This window comes from Euprymna scolopes, chromosome 8 (genome assembly GCF_053919585.1).
Source record: "Euprymna scolopes isolate OS-2025 chromosome 8, ASM5391958v1, whole genome shotgun sequence".
Lineage (NCBI taxonomy): Eukaryota > Metazoa > Mollusca > Cephalopoda > Sepiida > Sepiolidae > Euprymna > Euprymna scolopes.
In genome coordinates, this window is record NC_136489.1 from 2660679 (window position 1) to 2680258 (window position 19580).

Sequence of the window (19580 nt, forward strand, 5' to 3'; positions counted from 1 at the left end):
AATGGAGTGAAATTGCATATCTTAGAGAGAAAACTTTAACACCCCATTCTTTCCCATTCATTTCTACATCTCAACACAGACTCAAATCCCCCCCCCCCCCATTGGGTCTTATTTACATACAACCAAACCTTATTTTTCACAACATTTGACAGAACCTCTTGATATTAACTCCATGTCACAAGGAAAACCTGATATTTTCATTGCAAACTTTGCTTTCGTATAAGCTGTATCGCCTGAGGAGGTCTTTAGTTACTAGTAACTAGCTGACCCAAATATTCTCATGACTGTGTCACAACATACTACTGCTTATGTAAAAACAAAGTGTATACCCTGCTCTACTGCAGTATTGAGCACTCCTGTATTAACCTTGTTAAACTTCATTGGTTACTTACTCTCTGGAAAATAATAATCTCAGATAATATATATATATATATATATATATATATATTAACTCAAATGCTTAGGGAGCAAAAGATACCAATAGTTAACAACAAGAATAAAAATAATGATACACACATACACACTATATTTGTAAAACTTTGGAAGAGTCGAGATATCATAACTATTAATATCAGTAATATCATAAATATGGGTGGTGACAATGATATGCTTACCTTAGCATCACTTTCAAGTAAATATTTCATTATTTTCTGCAAGATAGGAAAAAATAATATAAAACTCATTAAAAACCTAAAAAAAACAGAAAAAAATCTTTGCATAAATAAATAAATTAACTGTTAAATAATAGTAGATCTCCATCGGTCAGGGTAGACCCTGAGTAGCATTAAAGTTGTCTGTTTGGCGAAAACATTGACGCCTATGGGTGTAGTAGTTGATTTAAAGAAAAATTTTTTTTTTTAAAGAGTCACCACTTATTAAGGCCCAGAGGCCACTGAAGGATAACGGTTACTGAGTATATGGTAATCAATATCAAAGTCTATTTTGAACTCTGTCAAGGTAGGATAAACTACTTTTAGCAGCTTATCCTGCCCAAATGTGGCAACAGTGCTTGGAAGTACTCGGCTTTTATACAGGTAGAGAATTGCATCACTAGTGAAATATCTACTGGAGCAGTGAAATGATTCCACAATTTTCCCAGCGGCCTTGGCAATTGATTTGATCTACATGTTCCATCTCAGATAAGGAGTAAAAGTCAGAAGCTTAAAACATGGAACCTCTCCAAGATGAGAGCCATTTATTTCAATTGATACGAGGATCAGTGTCGATGATATAAAGATAGAAGCTTAGTTTTAGATGCATTAAAATTAACCAGTCACCTCTTACTCCATTGCACCACGTGATCAAGATCAGAGGAGAGAGAATCAGAGAACTTGGTCGTTTACAGCCTTTGAAGTTTTACCATAAGTGGTGGTGTCATCAGCATAAATGTCTACAAATGAACTGAGGATGTGATTTAGGAGATCATTGATGTAAATCAGAAAAAGAGTTGGGCTCAGGATGGATCTCTGAGGGACTCCAGCATTAATACTGTGAGCTTCTGATTTCTGCCCATCAACTACTACTCTTATGAACCTACCAGAGAGAAATGATTTAATAACTGAAAAGACATTTCCAGCTATACTGTAGCTGGAGATCTTGTGGAGTAGACTTTTATGCCATACCCTATCAAAGGCCTATGATATGTCAAGAGCAATTGCCCTAGAAAGGAAGCCTCCATCGAGAGATTCACTAATCGTATGAGATATAATTGTAAGCACATCTGCTGTAGATCTAACACAACAGAAACCATATTGTGTGTCACTAAGAAGGTTATTTTTGCTGAGGTGGTTGACTACTTCCCTATTTAACACGGATTCCAGCAACTTACTCATGACACACAGGAAACTGATTGATTTTTATTGAAAGGAAGATGATCGATCACCTGAATTTTTAAATATGGGACATACTGATGAGGTTTTCCACGCTGTTGGGAAGCAATTCTTCTTAAGACAATGCTTAAACAGATTTGTAAGCATGAGAGCTAATACTGGTTGAAGCTTTTTCAGCACTATAATTGGAATGCCGCCCGAGCCAGTTTACTGGCATTAAAGTTTTTGATTAGTTTGGCAACATCATGCACAGATATTTATATGTCGCATATGACACAGGAGAAAATACAGGGGTAGAGGCTAGAAGCCATGTTAGAATTAGCTGTAAAGTTCTTGGCAAAGAGTTTGATTTTGTCTGATGCTGACGAGATTACCTAAGGTCCATTGATGATGGTTGGGATAGAGCACACACTTCTATTCGGGACACTGTTTGTTTTTTGCCAAAACTGGTTGGAATCAAGCCTCTGCACAGCTACTTTGGACTTGACGGACTGAGCATACAACTCTCGTGTTCTTTATTACTCTTTTATAGTGGTTGCTGGAAGTTCTAAAGGCAGCTTTAGTCTCAGTACATCTATTATGTTGGAAGCAATGGAAAAAGTGATTTCTGTGTACAATGGCAGCAGCATATTCTGGAAAGAACCACAGCTGGCTGCTAGGTTTTTGCTGGAATTTTTTTGGAGGGTATGAAGTGGTCTATTATTAAAATTAACCATTCGGTAAGGTCTGATACTATAGAGGACACTCTTTTTAAACATGGAATTCAGAGGTAGATCTGATATAAATGTATGGAAGCTATTCCAGTCAGCCATAGAATATCGATATACTGCACGATGGAGAGGTACGTCAGAGGACTTATTACATTTTGTTTTTATCTTAACTGAAACAATCAAGTGGTTGGAAGATCAATCATCAGGTTGATGTAATAGTGAGTCTCTACAACAAAGGTCACATGTATGCTACGTTCCTAGTCTGTTAGAATCAACGCTTTGTTTCCTGCAAACAAGTATACCTTTCTGTGGCGACTTATGTTAGGTTCTCTTCAGTTGTATCAGTTGGCTGTTAGGCTTTATCAGGACGGACTCTGTTTTTATGGTCACAGCTTTTATATCATGTGTCACGACATTGCTTTACTGCAGTCAGTCTTTTAAGAAGCCAGTTCTCCATACAGGAGGTATTCAGCATTAGTTCAAAGTAAATTATTTTTACTTAAAACATCATTTCTAATGTTCTTTTCTTATTTAGAAAAAAAAAAAAAAAACAGATCTAAATACATACATCATAGTTACTTACTCTCTCATGTAAATTCAAAGATATTTGTTCATATAAGCTATATAAAACAAAATGGAGTAAAGATGGAAATTTACATACCCAGGTACCGTCCCAACACTTTTCAAGGAACATGTATAAACTCATTGACCTTTATAGCATTATTAAATAATCACTCTTTTTCTGGTTCATCAATTCATTTTCGAAATTTTCTATCATTAAATTTTAAATCTGCTGCACTGTTATGTTCGTGTGATTTATAAGCATTTCAATGATTTATAAGTTTTCTAATGAGAAGTGGTTTGATGAACTTTCTGTACCTCTATCTCCCCAACATAAAAATCTGAACCCTTCTGATTAGCAGTAAAATCACACCCCTTCTCTGTAGATGACAGATTTTTTTTTCCCAAACTGCTTGTCTTTGGAATTCCTTTCTTGCTCCCTATTTCCCCAACCATATCAACTTTCAGAAATTTTAATATTATGCAAACAAACATCTTGCTGCTCAATTTCTCACCATCCATGTTTCCCATATAAATCTGGGCTCTATAGCAGTTGCCCCATATGTAAACAAAAGTAAAAAAATTTATATGATTATCGGTACACTTCAGATTTTATTTAAAACAATTATTTGCAAACAGTATTGCATAACTTTTGTGAGTCAAATAAATAAGGAATGAAATCTTACGTTTGTATATTGATAACAGCTGTTTGTGATGAGAAGGGTTTGAGCTCCATGTTGTCTTATTCTGAAATTAAAAGATGAAAATTTAGTGTTAAATGATGATAGAAAATGGCAATCTTGTAGTGTACCTATTTACTATGCCTCCCCACGGGACAGAGTTAGACACCAGGGTCGTTTTTTAACGTGGAGAAAAGGTACAAAAATAAAAATTGTCTCAGTCGTGAAGGATTTCTCCTCCACCGAAAGAGAACAAGAAATGGAAGTGCAGCATCTGAAGAACAGATACTACAATCTTGTAGTGTAGTTAACAGCTGAAAAATTTCAAATAATACATGAAAATAGATAAAAACAAAAACTTGATTTTTATTTTTACTTGCTTTTTTGAAGACAATGCCAATACAATTTGGTTAAAAACACTGATATGAGACAATTGTAAATGGATAAAATGACAACATTGAAGGATTCAATAATCTATTAAATATTTATCTACTGTAATAGAAGACATTACTCACACAAGTGGCAGCACATCTATTTAGCATGTCATGTGCAGGAATTGCAGAAAGGAAAAGAAGTAACTGATGTTTGTAAACGGATTCTTTTTATGTGAGGCATTAATTTTCATGTAAGGTGAATATCTGCTTTAAGAAGGACAAATTGGGGAGAACAGGAAATTGAGTGTTTGATAATTGAAAGAAAACAATGAAGTTAGTGAAAAGGAGTTCCATCAGTTATTCACAGTTGTATGTTTTGGTCACAACGTTTCTCAGTGTGGTCGACCAAAAAATGCAATTGTGAATTATTTAGGACCTCTTTCATGGCTGATAGAATGAGAGCATGCTACCCCCATGAAGTAAATAAAGGGTGCTGTTTGAAATTCCATTCAAATTGCCAAATTTGACAGAAACATTCCAGGGTTTGACATGATACACCTGAAGAAGGTCGGAGGTTACATTGTGAAAATAACATCTGAAGAATCCAAATAATACAAATAATCAATTATCATCTAAAAAAATCAGAAACAAAGGACACCATTAAGATGACACACCCAAGATGAGAATAGGTTTAAAGTTCATACTAGAATTATTCACAAATACTCGTGGGGCAACAAATAAAAGTTTTAATTAACAACCAGTTCTAAGTGACAATTTTCAGGAGGTTGACGAATATAATTACAAACTACATCACACTTCTAGCTGGTCATGGCCAAAGGAAATATTATGAGAATGACATCCAAAGTGAGAACAATAGTCGGAATAATAAATAACAGAGAATAGTTTTCATTGAATTGTCGTAACACCATTAGAGATGAAAACTAATGTTGAAAACAGTAATTAGTTATGATTATGTCACAGAATATTACACCAATGAGATGAAGTACATAGCAGAGAAGCGAGATCAATTCTGTTTTTTTTGGGGTATTTATCACATCAAAGCAAGCAAATTTATCTTTCCAGGTCTAAATTACAGTTCGTCTAGATGTACATTGCTGTAAACTGCTCATATAGAATAAACTCCAAGGAGCAAATAATGGTGTTATTTGTTGTTTTCAAATCCCTCAATAACCAGAAGGAAAGAACAAAAAGTTAAAAGATGAAATATCCACAAAGCAATTTGTGATGGACTAACAGAAAAGGGCTCTGAACAGAACACAGACCAGAAATGTTTGTTCAAATCTGGGATTAAAGTACACTCTCTCTACTGTATTATAAAAATTATTCTCAAGACAGGAGGAGTAAAATGAAAGATCACAAGGATTATTGAAGGCATATTTGAGTTATAAAAACAGACTGGAAACACTTTTAGAACACAGAATACAAAGCAATCTAATTGAATCTATAAGAACTATTTTTTTAATGAACAAGTAATTTGTTCAACTCTACAAGAACAAATCCCAAATCATGGTGGTTCCACCTATTGAACGAGAAGTTTCTATAAGTTGTTAAGGCAGGTGAAGTGCTCTTTAGTCTTGGTAGATAATGCTTATGAGCCTCTCTTTGTTTTATCGTTATTTCCATGGGAAAAGCATCCGTCTAGCTGAAACCACTGTCAATAATTTTCCCCACTCTTTATCTGTGCCTAAATCAAAACGTAGATTCCATGAACAAAGCTTCTTTCTTAGAACTGCACACCTGTGGAACTTGCTTACATTTGCCTGTTTCCCACCTGACTACAACTTGGATGTCTTCAAGTTCAACACAAACAAATTCCTTTAAAACCGCCCCCTTAAGTAATCAAATTTATCAAATATCCATTACTAACGATTACAACGATATTATCCCATTGATTACTGTACATGCAATAACCCTTGTCCTCGAGTGGCCTTTAGGCCTTGATAAGTGGGGACTCCTATATTAAAAAAAACACACTTATCCTTGAGTGTTCTTTGAGCCTTGATAGGTGGCAAATCATCAGTAAAAAGGATAAACTTGAGCCCCCACCCCCAATAATAATGAGTGTCTAAGATAATACTTAATTAACTAATTTTCTTTTTTTTCAAGCGAAATGTTGATTAATTGCAACCGGCCTTGGTCTGAATAAAAAATAGAATAACAACTTACATTTTTGATAACAAGACATTATATCTCATTTAAATATGACCATAAAGTCATTTATGTTCATATTATTTATGTCCTTGCCAGGAGATGAGACACAAGGTTAGGTGTGGTTTTAAAAAGCCATTCATGTTCACAGTGGAATAATTGCACTCTGAGATGCCCTGTTGACATTCTCCGGTAGAGGTGCCTCAGGCGATTAGCAATAAAATAAGATAAAACCTGAGAGGATCTTCATCCTATGCGTTAACAAAAACCATACGTCAGCTCGACAGCAATAAACTGTCGAACTTATTTGAATCAAATGACGTACAATTTAATAAATACATTAGGTCTAGAATTTGGTTCTGTTCAGTTCTAACAAGTAAACTCCCAGGCCTTGCCTTCTTCCTGCATTTTTGTAAGCCAGACTGTTCTTCCTCTAAGGTGTTGGCTTTTCAAATTCCATTTTCCGGACCTTTGAGGGAGATAATATAACTCCATTGCTTTGATCAAGATTAGAGGCAGGTGTGAGAAAATAATGTTAAAAACGGTATTTTTCAGCATAAGGTTAGAGTAGTAGAAAATTCCATTAGAAGTTAACAGACTAGAGTCATGATTACATCACAGGATATTACGTCATGAAAGTAAATATTATTGAAGGAAAGAAGAAAAAGAAGTTGAGAGATGAAATATCCACAGAACAATTTGTGACATGGAAGAAAGTATTTGGTAGAGAAATGAAATTAATTTTGCCTTTTTAAGAGAGTATAACCTCAAAATGACTAGATGTATTAATTGGGATCACCCATTGATGGTGGTCCAGGAAATTGCAGCTCATCTCAATGTATATTGCTGTAAATATTGTAAATATTCATGTAAATTGCCAAAACTAGTAAACTAAACCCCAGAAGTAAATAATGGTGTTATTTGTTGTTTTTTTATCCTCACATTATTATAACTCACAGAAAGAAATAATGATAAGGTGGTCCAGGAAATTGCAGCTCATCTCCACGTATAAATTGCTGAAACAGGTAAACTAAACCCCAGAAGAAAATTAATGTTAGATTAATCGACGATTGTTATGATCGTTGAAATATTTGTAAAAGCAGAATGTTATCATAATAAAAAAAATATTTACAGAGAAAATTATTTATGTTAAGATTATTTGAAAATAGTTTGAACTCTAGAGTCTGACGTAGTATTATGCAGAGGTCATTTGTCATTTTAAAGTGACGTGGATTTTAAGCAAAGTTTTGGGAAAAGATATGATTTGATCAGTCAGAAATTGGAAGTGATGAGGAGGGAAAGAGAGTGGATTATAAATATTGATGTAAATTGCCGAAACAAGTAAACTAAACCCCAGAAGCAAATAATGGTGTTATTTGTTGTTGTTTTTTTTTTCTCCTCTGATTATTACAACTTACAAAAAGAAATAATGATAGGCTGGTCCAGGAAAAATACTATCTTTAATCTTATTTTTACTCACAATGCTACAATGTGGCCAAACTAGTGAAGTCAGTGTTCAAAAATTGAAAACTAAATGTTGGTTGTATATCAAGACGTACACAATTTATTTGCTATAAAAATTGAACATAAATTACTTTATGGTATTTAAATAAAATGTGACATTTTTTTTATTAGCCAAAAATGAGACTTGCTTTTCTGACTATTTTTTTATTCGGATCAAGGTCGATTGTTTGTAATTCATCAACTAAGGAAAAAACTATAATTAGTTGATCAAGCATTTTTATAGGAGCTCATTTTTTTAATCAATTTTTGAATAATGATTCAACACTTACCAAGGCTCAAAACCACTCGAAGATAATGATTAAGGAGACTGCCAATTGGAGAATAAACAATATTATGAGAGGATTGTAAACAAGAAAAGGATATATTTGTTTGAAGTATCTCAGTGGTCTTAGCTACAATCGAATAATACAATGTTGTAAGTTGGCTTAATGGACGGTTGTTTATATATAACTGAAATTTTGCATTACTTTCCGGCTACAGCTTATATAATACTGTAGAATTAAAGTCCATATAAATACTAGTATCAATATGCATAATCAGATAAAAAGCTCAAGATACAAGATAGAGAAATATTATAAATGAAAATTTGGAATGGGCAATCGACAATACCCCACTATCAAACAATCATGATGTTGTTTGCACAGCAACTGAGAAAGCTAACATGTTTGCCCGTCAGTTTGCCTTAAACTCTACCTTGGACCCAGTAAGCCATTCTCTCCCTAATTTTCCTGTGCGGACAGAAACCACGCTAGATGATCTGAAGATCACGCCTTCCGACGTACATGATATTATTAAAAACCTAGAAACCTCAAAAGCATGTGGAACTGACCTCATACCGGCTGTGCTATTAAAAAAATGCTTCGCTGAGGTCACTCCTATTCTCTCTAAACTTTTTAGCAAATGCCTTAACAAATCTTGCTTTCCTGGCTACTGGAAAACTGCTCCTATGGTACCAGTTTACAAAAACTCTGGCGAAAGAACCGACCCATTAAATTATCGCCCAATTAGCCTCCTCCCTCTTTTTGCCAAAATATTTGAGTCCTTAATTAATCAAGCTCTAGGTCACCACCTTTCAGCTGCTAAACTTCTGTCAGACCACCAATATGGATTTAGGCAAGCCCGTTCTACTGCAGATATTTTAACTGTAATCTCTGAACGTTTATACCAAGCACTGGATAAGGCAGGGGAGGGGAAGGTAGTAGCCCTTGATATATCTAAGGCTTTTGACAGTGTATGGCACGATGGTCTTCTGATGAAAATAAAATCCTATGGTATTACTGGACGAATGCTTAGCATAATTAGATCTTTCTTAAATGAGAGAAGAATCCAGGTTGTCCTCGATGGGCGTACGTCCAAAAAATTGCTATAAATGCCGGTGTGCCTCAGGGATCGATTCTTGAACCTTTGTTATGTCTGATATTCATAAATGATTTACCTGATAAAATTGTCTCTGAGATGGGTATATTTGCCGATGACACCACGTGCTATAGCAGGCACGTGGGGAAAACTAATGAGTACATATCTAAGGTAATGGCGGAGACCCTAGAGGTGAACTTCAGTCTGTAGTGGAATGTGGTCAAAAATGGATGGTAACGTTCAATGCTGCCAAGACAAAGCTTGTTTTCTTTAATAACCTTAACAACCACCAATAGCTATGGCTAGCGATACTTTACCTGAGAACACTTTGTTCAAGCTCCTTGGCTTAACATTCACAGGAAACATGAGTTGGAATAGATACATTGAGAGCATTGCCAAGGCTGCTGCAAAGAATGTGGGCTCTCTCTATCATGTTTGAAAGTTACTTATGTCTGAAAGTATCCTGTACCTCTACAAAGCCACCATTCACCCATGTAGGGAGTACTGTTGTCACATTTAGGCTGGTGCATCTGCTACTAGTCTCTCGCTCCTGGACAGGGTCCAAAAAAGAGTAGTCAACCTAATAGGTCCCGAACTGTCATCTAAATTTCAGGCTGTCCCACCAACGTAATGTTGCATCCCTCTGCCTGTTTTACAAGTAATTTAATGGTGGATGCTCTGACGAACTACAAACCGTTGTACCCCCTTGACGAAAATACCCCTGACAAACCCGACAAGCAGCGAAGTCCCACCCCTACACAGCTTAAATCCCTAAATGCAAGAAAGCCTTTTACTCTAATAGCTTCTCCCCCAGAACTGCAGGACTTTGGAATTCTCTTCCGGTTTTCTGCTTCCCCAACTGTACTGACATGCAGATGTTCAAGTGTAATATGAACAGACATCTTGGTGCTAAACTCCCTACATAGTACCCCTGCAACTTAGATCCCTGATAGTAGCCCCTACATCAAAGTGGCACCATGCCTTGTTTGGGGTGAAAGTGTAATAAAAACAAAATAAAATAAAAAATTATTTGGTAAGGAATACAAAAATTTTAAATTTTTTTGTATTCTTTGTTGAATAATAAATTTGTCAGAATTTTTTTTTAATTTACTGAGTTTAAATTTTTTTTTTAATTTACTGATTTTAATTCCAAATTTTAATAATTTTTTTAATTTACTGATTTTAATTCCAAATTTTAATATTTTTTTTAATTTAGTGATTTTAATTCCAAATTTTAATATTCTTTTTTTAATTTACTGATTTTAATTCCAAATTTTAATAATTTTTTTTAATTTACTGATTTTAATTCCAAATTATAATAATTTTTTTTTTAATTTACTGATTTTAATTCCAAATTTTAATAATTTTTTTTTTAATTTACTGATTTTAATTCCAAATTTTAATATACTTTTTTTAATATACTGATTTGAATTCAAAATTTTAATAATTTTTTTTTAATTTACTGATTTTAATTCCAAATTTTAATCATTTTTTTTAATTTACTGATTTTAATTCCAAATTTTAATAATTTTTTTTAATTTACTGATTTTAATTCCAAATTTTAATAATTTTTTTTTTAATTTACTGATTTTACTTCCAAATTTTAATAATTTTTTTTTTAATTTACTGATTTTAATTCCAAATTTTAATAATTTTTTTTTAATTTACTGATTTTAATTCCAAATTTTTATAATTTTTTTTTTAATTTACTGATGTTAATTCTAAATTTTAATATATATTTTTTAATTTACTGATTTTAATTCCAAATTTTAATAATTTTTTTTTTAATTTACTGATTTTAATTCCAAATTTTAATAATTTTTTTTTTAATTTACTGATTTTAATTCCAAATTTTAATAATTTTTTTTAATTTACTGATTTTAATTCTAAATTTTAATATATATTTTTTAATTTACTGATTTTAATTCCAAATTTTAATAATTTTTTTTAATTTACTGATTTTAATTCCAAATTTTAATAATTTTTTTTTAATTTACTGATTTTAATTCCAAATTTTAATAATTTTTTTTAATTTACTGATGTTAATTCCAAATTTTAATATATATTTTTTAATTTACTGATTTTAATTCCAAATTTTAATAATTTTTTTTTTAATTTACTGATTTTAATTCCAAATTTTAATAATTTTTTTTAATTTACTGATTTTAATTCCAAATTTTAATAATTTTTTTTTTAATTTACTGATTTTAATTCCAAATTTTAATAATTTTTTTTTTAATTTACTGATTTTAATTCCAAATTTTAATAATTTTTTTTTTAATTTACTGATTTTAATTCCAAATTTTAATAATTTTTTTTTTAATTTACTGATTTTAATTCCAAATTTTAATAATTTTTTTTTTAATTTACTGATTTTAATTCCAAATTTTAATATTCTTTTTTAATTTACTGATTTTAATTCCAAATTTTAATAATTTTTTTTAATATACTGATTTGAATTCCAAATTTTAATAATTTTTTTTTAATTTACTGATTTTAATTGCAAATTTTAATAATTCTTTTTTTAATTTACTTATTTTAATTCCAAATTTTAATAATTTTTTTTATTTTACTGATTTTAATTCCAAATTTTAATAATTTATTTTAATTTACTTATTTTAATTCCAAATTTTAATATATTTTTTTTAATTTACTGATTTTAATTCCAAATTTTAATAATTTTTTTTTTAATTTACAGATTTTAATTCCAAATTTTAATATACTTCTTTTTAATTTACTGATTTGAATTCCAAATTTTAATAATTTTTTTTTAATTTACTGAATTTAATTCCACATTTTAATATTTTTTTTAATTTACTGATTTTAACTCCAAATTTTAATATTTTTTTTTTAATTTACTGATTTTAATTCCAAATTTTAATAATTTTTTTTTAATTTACTGATTTTAATTCCAAATTTTAATAATTTTTTTTTAATTTACTGATTTTAATTCCAAATTTTAATAATTTTTTTTAATTTACTGATTTTAATTCCAAATTTTAATAATTTTTTTTAATTTACTGATTTTAATTCCAAATTTTAATAATTTTTTTTTTAAGTTACTGATTTTAATTCCAAATTTTAATAATTTTTTTTTAATTTACTGATTTTAATTACAAATTTTAATATATATTTTTTTAATTTACTGATTTTAATTACAAATTGTAAATGTCTGCCTGTCTGTCTCCATATTTTCAAACTCTATCTCCTCCAAAACTAAAAGTCACAGAGCAGGGGCCTCAAATGATTGCATTCTTTTATGTCTGCAGTTGGTGAAAATCGTTTTTAAGAGGTCAAAAAATGGATCAAAACTGAAAAAAATCAAACATTTTGTGCATTTACTTTTGTTTATTTTTAATGTTTAATCAGTCTATATACTATAATAATATATACAAAATCTGGACAAATTAAAATATCATATTTAAGCATATTTAACGCCTGGGCAAAGCCCCCCCCCCCCGTGTGTGTGTGTGTGTGTGTGTATATATGTGTGTGTATATATATATATATATATATATATATATATATATATATATATATCTTCAGAATGTGAGAGAATATATAATTATTTCCACAGCCAGACCACGATGTAGCCAACAAAGCCCTGATAACCAACAAACCGGTTAGTTGGTTGTCAGGGCTCTTGTATTGTTTGGCTGTGGAAATAATTAAATATACATGTGTGTGTGTGTGTGTGTGTGTGTGTGTGTGTGCATATGTACGTGCATCATTAGTTTTATTGTTGCTGTTAGCAATAGATGCAACCATTTTCTAATACATATTACTAGATTGACTTTAACATTGATATGTTCAGCATGTGATATTTTTTTAGTTATTATATATCACCTTTCTTAAAACGTTCACGTCTACTCAAAACAACTTGTTTAATCTGTTTTTTATTTAATTTATCACAAGAAATAAACATAAATCAGTATATGAGGATCATTCCAAATCTAAAGCCTCCTATTTTTTAATTTAAAAAGTTGAAGAACTATGAAGAAAGGAGTGGTACTACCAAAACAGTCAACCTTTTATGCACCAGAATGTATGTTTCTACATAGTCACTACCATTCTCAATGCACTTTTGCCAGGAATTCAATGACGCATCTGCTTCTGATGCATGTCCATGCAACAGAGATGAAACTTTCAGGTCATGAATGCATAAGTTTATTTATCATAACGATGCAATTTGCAATCTCCTCTGATCCATTCGGGTGGAACAAAAAAAAATAATAAGCATTACTTTTGAAACGTCTTGTGTTTTTCTTTTAAACTTCGTAAATCATTCACCATTTTTGTTCCATCCCATGAACTCCTCTCCCTAAATTAAACAAATTTCAATTGGCATCACAACTGGGACACATAATTAGCATAATGAACTTCTGCACAAATGAAAATCCCCCCCCCCCCCACGACAAACCTGCCCAGCAGAAAAATCCCACCCCTCTGCTGTAGAGATCCCTAGATGCTGGAAAGACTTCTACTCTAATAATTTCTTCCCTCGGACTGCAAGACTTTACAATTTCCTCTCTGTTTCCTGTTTGCTTTACTGACATGCAGAAGTGCAGAAATATAGTGTGCACAAGACATTAGAAATCATCAAAACATTTTGGTTCCCTCCAAATTGAACAAATTTCAATTAGGAGCATCCAACTGCATAATCAGCACAATGGATACTTGCACAGATTACCTGATCAGTTATGTTCAAACCCAAATTGAACAAATCGGTTTTGTTGCAGCTATATATTTCCTATAAACCCAAATGTATCTGATTGTGATTTACAGAACAAAGTGGAAATGGTCAATGATTTCTAATTAGATTGAGTGAGAGCCTAATCGGAGAATCTCAGGTTCAAAGGGTGCTCATGTTTTAAAGTAATTTAGCAAGGGAACGACTCAGTTGCCGCTTGCTAAAGTTGGAAAAATAATAAAATATTAAATTAAACAATAATAATAAAGAAAAGCTGTTAAAAAATGGTTTGCAAATGAAAAAGTCTAACTGTAATAAAATAGTTTTTTAACGTCCTCTCGGATTCAGTTAGTCACAATTAATTAACGAGGAGAAGTTTCTCACTCGTTGACTGAACGGGATCCCATTCGAAAAAAGATGAGGAATAAAAGGGTTTGTTTTTTTTTGGCATTTAGCATGCCAAAATTGGGTCTCTGTTGATTGGTCAAGAAGAATCGTCGTGGGCAATAAAGTTATGGCTTATTTTTAGAAGAGGCAGGTGGTGGATGAGAGAATTATTTTAAGGGAGAAAGAGAAGTAAACCATTTTTTTTTATATAGTTTAGCTGATTTAACTATTATGACATGGTTGTTAAGTGCATGGAAAACCATATGTCATGCATCCAAGTCTTAGGAATGAAACTACGTATGATGAACTTGTTATGAAGCATTCAGATGGTATAAAACGTGAGGAATCATTTAGTAGTTTATCAAAGTTAAAAAGCTGGTATGTGATGACTATAGTCCAGACAGATCTTTTTTTTTTTTACAAAGTAACCACTTATCAAGGCCTGGAGGCCACTAGAGGATAAGGGTTAATGAGTGTACAGTAGTAAATGAGAAAATATTGTAGTAATCGTTACTAATGGAAATTTGGTAAATTGGATTACTTAAAGAGACGACTCAGCAAAAACTTGTTCACGTTGAACTAAGGTGGCCATATTGTAGTCAGTTGGAAAGCAGGCAAATGGAATAGAGTTCCACATGTGTGCAGTTCTTAGAAAGAAGCTTTGTTCATGGAATCGACATTCCGGTTTAGGCACAGATATAGAGTGGGGGAATGTATTGATAGTGGTTTCAACTAGACGAGTGTTTTTTGTGACAGTTTGGCAAGGGAGACTATAGATTGGAGCTCAGACGAGCACTTACCATGAAAATAATGATAAATCAGAGACATGCTCGCAATCTCTCTTCTGGCTACGAAGTCTATTTTGAATTATGTCAAGGCAGAATAAGCTGCTTCTAGCAGCTCCTGCCCAGATGTGACAAAAGTACTCCACCATTGGATGTATTTGGCTGTTATACAGGTAGAGAATTGCATCAGCAGCAAGATATCTACTGGAGCAATCAATACATTATTCCAGCAGGCTTGGCAACAGATATGATGCACATGTTTCTTCTATCAGGAGTAAAAGGTCAGACCTAGAAGCTTGTCAAAATATGGAGCCTCCCCAAGACAAGAGCCATTTATTTCAATTGATGCCAGACAGGAATTAGAGCATTGGCGATGTAAGGATAACTTGATTTTAGACGCATTGACATTAAACAGCCACCTTTTTCCCCATTACGCCTCTTGCTCAAGATCAGAGGAGAGCGAATCAGAGAGAACTTAGTCATTTACAGCCTTTGAAGTTTTACCATAAATAGTAGTGTTGCCAGCATAAATGTTTACAACTGATTTTAGGATATGATTTGGGAGATCATTAATGTAGATTAGGAAAAGAGTTGGGCCCAGGATAGACTCCTGAGAGATTCCAGCATTAATACTGTGAGCTTCTGATTTCCACCTATCAACCACTACTCTTATGAATCTATCCGAGAGAAATGATTTAATAACTGAAAAGACATTTCCAGCTATACTGTAGCTGGAGATCTTGTGGAGTAGAACTTTATGTCTACGATATGTCAAGAGCAATTGCCCTAAATAGGAAGCCTTCATCGAGAGATTCACTAATCCTATGAGATGTAACTATTAGCACATCTGTTGTAGATCTAGCAGAACAGAAACAATATTGCATGTCACTGAGGAGGTTATTTTTGCTGAGGTGGTTGACTGCTTCTCTATTTAACACGGATTCCAGCAACATACTCATGACACACAGGAAACTTTATTGAGTGGGAGATGACTGATCACCTGAATTTTTCAATATGAGAAATACTGATGAGGTTTTTCAGGGTGTTGGAAATCAATTCTCATTAAGACAACGTTTAAATAGGTTTGTAAGTATGGGAGCTAGTTCTGGGTTAAGCTTTTTCAGCACTATGATAGGAATGCCATTAGGGCCAGTTGCTTTAGTTGAATCAAGATTTTTAATTAGCTTGGCCACATCACGCACAGATATTTGAATGCCACATAGCATATTTTCATACACAGGAGGAAATACCCTGATCGCAGAGGTTAGAATTAGCTGCAAAGTTCTTAGCAAAGAATCTGGCTTTCTCCTATGCTGACAAGATTACCTCAGGTCCATTGATGATTGGAATAGAGCACAAACTTCTATTCAGGACCCTGTTTGTTATTTGCCAAAAATGGTGGGAATCAAGCTACTGTTCAGCTTCTTTGGACTTGACGGACTGAGCATACAACTCTCTTGCATTCTTTATTTCTATTTTACAGTTGTTGCTGACAGTCCTGAAGGCGGCTTTAGTTTCAGCACATCTATTACGTTGGAAGGAATGGAAGTAGTGATTTTTGTGCGCAATGGCATCAGCACATTCTGGAAAGAACCATGGTTGGCTGTTAGTTTTTTGCTGAAATTTTTTGGAGGGTATGAAGCGATCTATACCTACAATTAACTATTCCGTCAGGACACATTCTTTTTAAACATGGAATGCAGAGGTAGATGCGGTGTAAATGTACGAAGGCTATCCCAGTCAGTCATGAAGTTTCAATATACTGTAAGATGGCGAGGTATGTAGGAGAACTTATTACATTTTGTTTTTATCTTAACTGAGACAAGTAAGTGGTCGGAAGATCCCAGTGGAGACAGAATGGAAGATGAACATAGCTCAGGGCAAGTTATGAGATAAAGGTCTAGGAGACTTGTATACTGTTGGGCACATGGGTGGATTTGTAAACAATCTGAGTGAGGTCATAAGCAATTGAGAAATCGTGACAGAACCTCCTCTCATCATCTGTCTTGTTTGAGTGGGCTAGCCATTCCACATTGTGAACATTGAAGTCTCCACAGACGTGAATGTTAGCTGATAGAGGAGCAGACAGGATGTGATTAATTTTCTCAGATATGCTTTTAAGGAGTAACTCTGCTGTTATGAGGGCAATAGAAGGCAAATATAAATGTAGTGGTGTGAGCAAGTGCAACCCAGAAGCACATATAGTGCAATTTAGAGTCTTCTCTGGAGATGTCCCTATCACATAGAAAGCCATCTCTAATGTAGGCGCATATTCTATGCGATCTTGGGGGCTAGAATTGGATGTTAAATTAGAATATTCTTTAATTACTAACTCATCTAGGGAAATAGTTGGTCCAATGCCAGTTTTGCTTAAGAAGGTTAGGTCTGGTTTAGTCTCTTGTAGTTGGATTTCAACCTCTGGAAGGTTGGAACATAGACCCCTGATGTTGGAGAAGGAGACATGGAAGTGAGAGTCTATGTTGAAAGTTGTTCTGGGTTTAATCTTGTGTTTTTTCTGGAGACTTTTCATAATGGAGTTTTAGGATTTGTGGAATAGGTCGACAAACTTGGTTAGAGCAGGACAGAGAGGGAAAGTAGGGAGAAAAAGAAGTGAAGAAATATATATTATTTTTTTTTTGTATCACATGATAAGGTAAAGTCGCAACAATTACCCACTAATATGGCATCGAGAAGCCCCACTGGAAGCTACTGCATGGTCCAGAATCCATTCACAAATGGCAATACAGCAGCCCCAGTACTTTGCACTTGCTGATAGGATAGTGATAGTGGTTAGTCCAAGGTTCAAGTCCCTGAATATCATGCAGATAACGTCAGCCCAGTAAAACATTTACGTTCAGCACCCTTGACTTGTTTATAAGGATAGAAATAGAAACAGGAAATTTCCAACATCTCAGGCGACTGCTCAGGCAAAAATACTACCGATTTGAACACATATATGCTCAGTTCTAAATCCATAACAGTAATTGCTGCTGCTTTCAATGTCGATACACAGGTCATAACGCAGGTCATATGACTAGTCATAAATGAAAGGTCATTATACAGGTCATAAATGAAAGGTCATAAGATGAGTAACATATGATAGGTCATAAGATGGGTACCATATGACAGGTCATAAGACTGGTAAAATTGCACGTGTTTGCATCTGATGGCTGAATCATCAATGGGAAATGATTGTTAACATTGCTACTAAAACATCTGTGCTGGCAGTATTCTAATGATATTCATAAAAAGAGAAAAGCTGCTTCAATTCATGAAAACAGATGTTTTGAAACTGAAGACACTGAAATCTTCATGCAAAAATCTATTAATAAAATACCCATTGTGTGTCTACATAAAACGTCTATTTTTATATCTGTAACATGCAAAATATTCAACTATCGATCTATCTATCTAATCCTGTTAACATACGAGTTCTCAGGTCGCTTTGGTACAAAAGTCTCATTTTCTGATCTCATCTAATATAAATAAAATAATGTTGCCATGATTTTACAAGTTGGACTTAGATAACAAAAAACAAATCAAACTTTGATTTTGACTAGCTAAGTATAATTCATTATCAGTAATATAATTATGCGTTTTTTTTTGTTTTTTTTTTTTGCTGTTGTTTCTTGGTTTTTACACTTTTAGATCGTATTTTAAACTAAACTTCGGAGGCTGGAATCCCCCCCCCCACCTAAAATGTACTTGGAAAAATCGATTTTATAGTGAGACTTAAGAATGGTTAGTCGAAAAAAAGGTGAAAAACAAAACAAATAATCAATAAATAATTGTTACCAAAGGCAATAAATGCTACTTTTTTTACTTACATGAATGAGTTTATTTTATGCTTTAAAGTATTTTCAAACGCTTTTCTTTATTTTTTAATAATCTAATGCGGGTGTGTGGGTGCCAAATACCTCCAGATTTTCTAGAATTTCCCGCTAGATTGTAAACGAAATCTCCAGATATAGTAGGAAAACCGCTAAATTGTAACACTGGTCACGTGACAGGAAGCGGTAATAAATAATTGTCCCTAAATAAAAAAAATGGCCTCTCGGTACAAAGAAATCCACCTATTTATCATAGAAAAATTAAGTCTGTTATAATTAAAAAGAAATATATAAAAACACACATGGATATAGTAAACATATTATACCAAAACGTGGAAGCCATCCGTCCAGTGGTTTTTTAGACAATTAATTCCGAACGAACCAACAGTTACATTTTTATATATATATATATATATATATATATATATATATATATATATATATATACTGCGTCACTGCAGGTGACCAAAGTTTGTCTTAAAGGGAAATGAGAACATGAAACAGAAAGAAATAAGAAAGAACATTTGATATTCTCATGCTAAAATACCCATCAAAATTCTTTACATGTTGAAAGTTTGCCTAATTGTAGCATAAATTTTCGTTTGAGAAAAACATTGTGAGGAGAAAGTGCCAATAGCATAACGCCATCAAAAAGTAGAGAAAAGATAAATTGGCATCAACTCCA

General features: G+C 32.9%; 1 protein-coding gene across 1 annotated transcript in view; it reads right to left on the reverse strand.

Annotated features, from left to right (window-relative positions):
* LOC145283485 (cytosolic purine 5'-nucleotidase-like) overlaps window positions 1-19580 on the reverse strand; it is a 363668-nt gene that overhangs the window by 70248 nt on the left and 273840 nt on the right. The window contains exons 10-11 of the mRNA XM_080132307.1: window positions 3787-3847; window positions 615-650 (exon numbers count right to left, since the gene is read on the reverse strand). Of these exons, the coding sequence (XP_079988433.1) occupies window positions 615-650; window positions 3787-3847 (97 nt within the window). The remainder of the gene's footprint in view (window positions 1-614; window positions 651-3786; window positions 3848-19580) is intronic.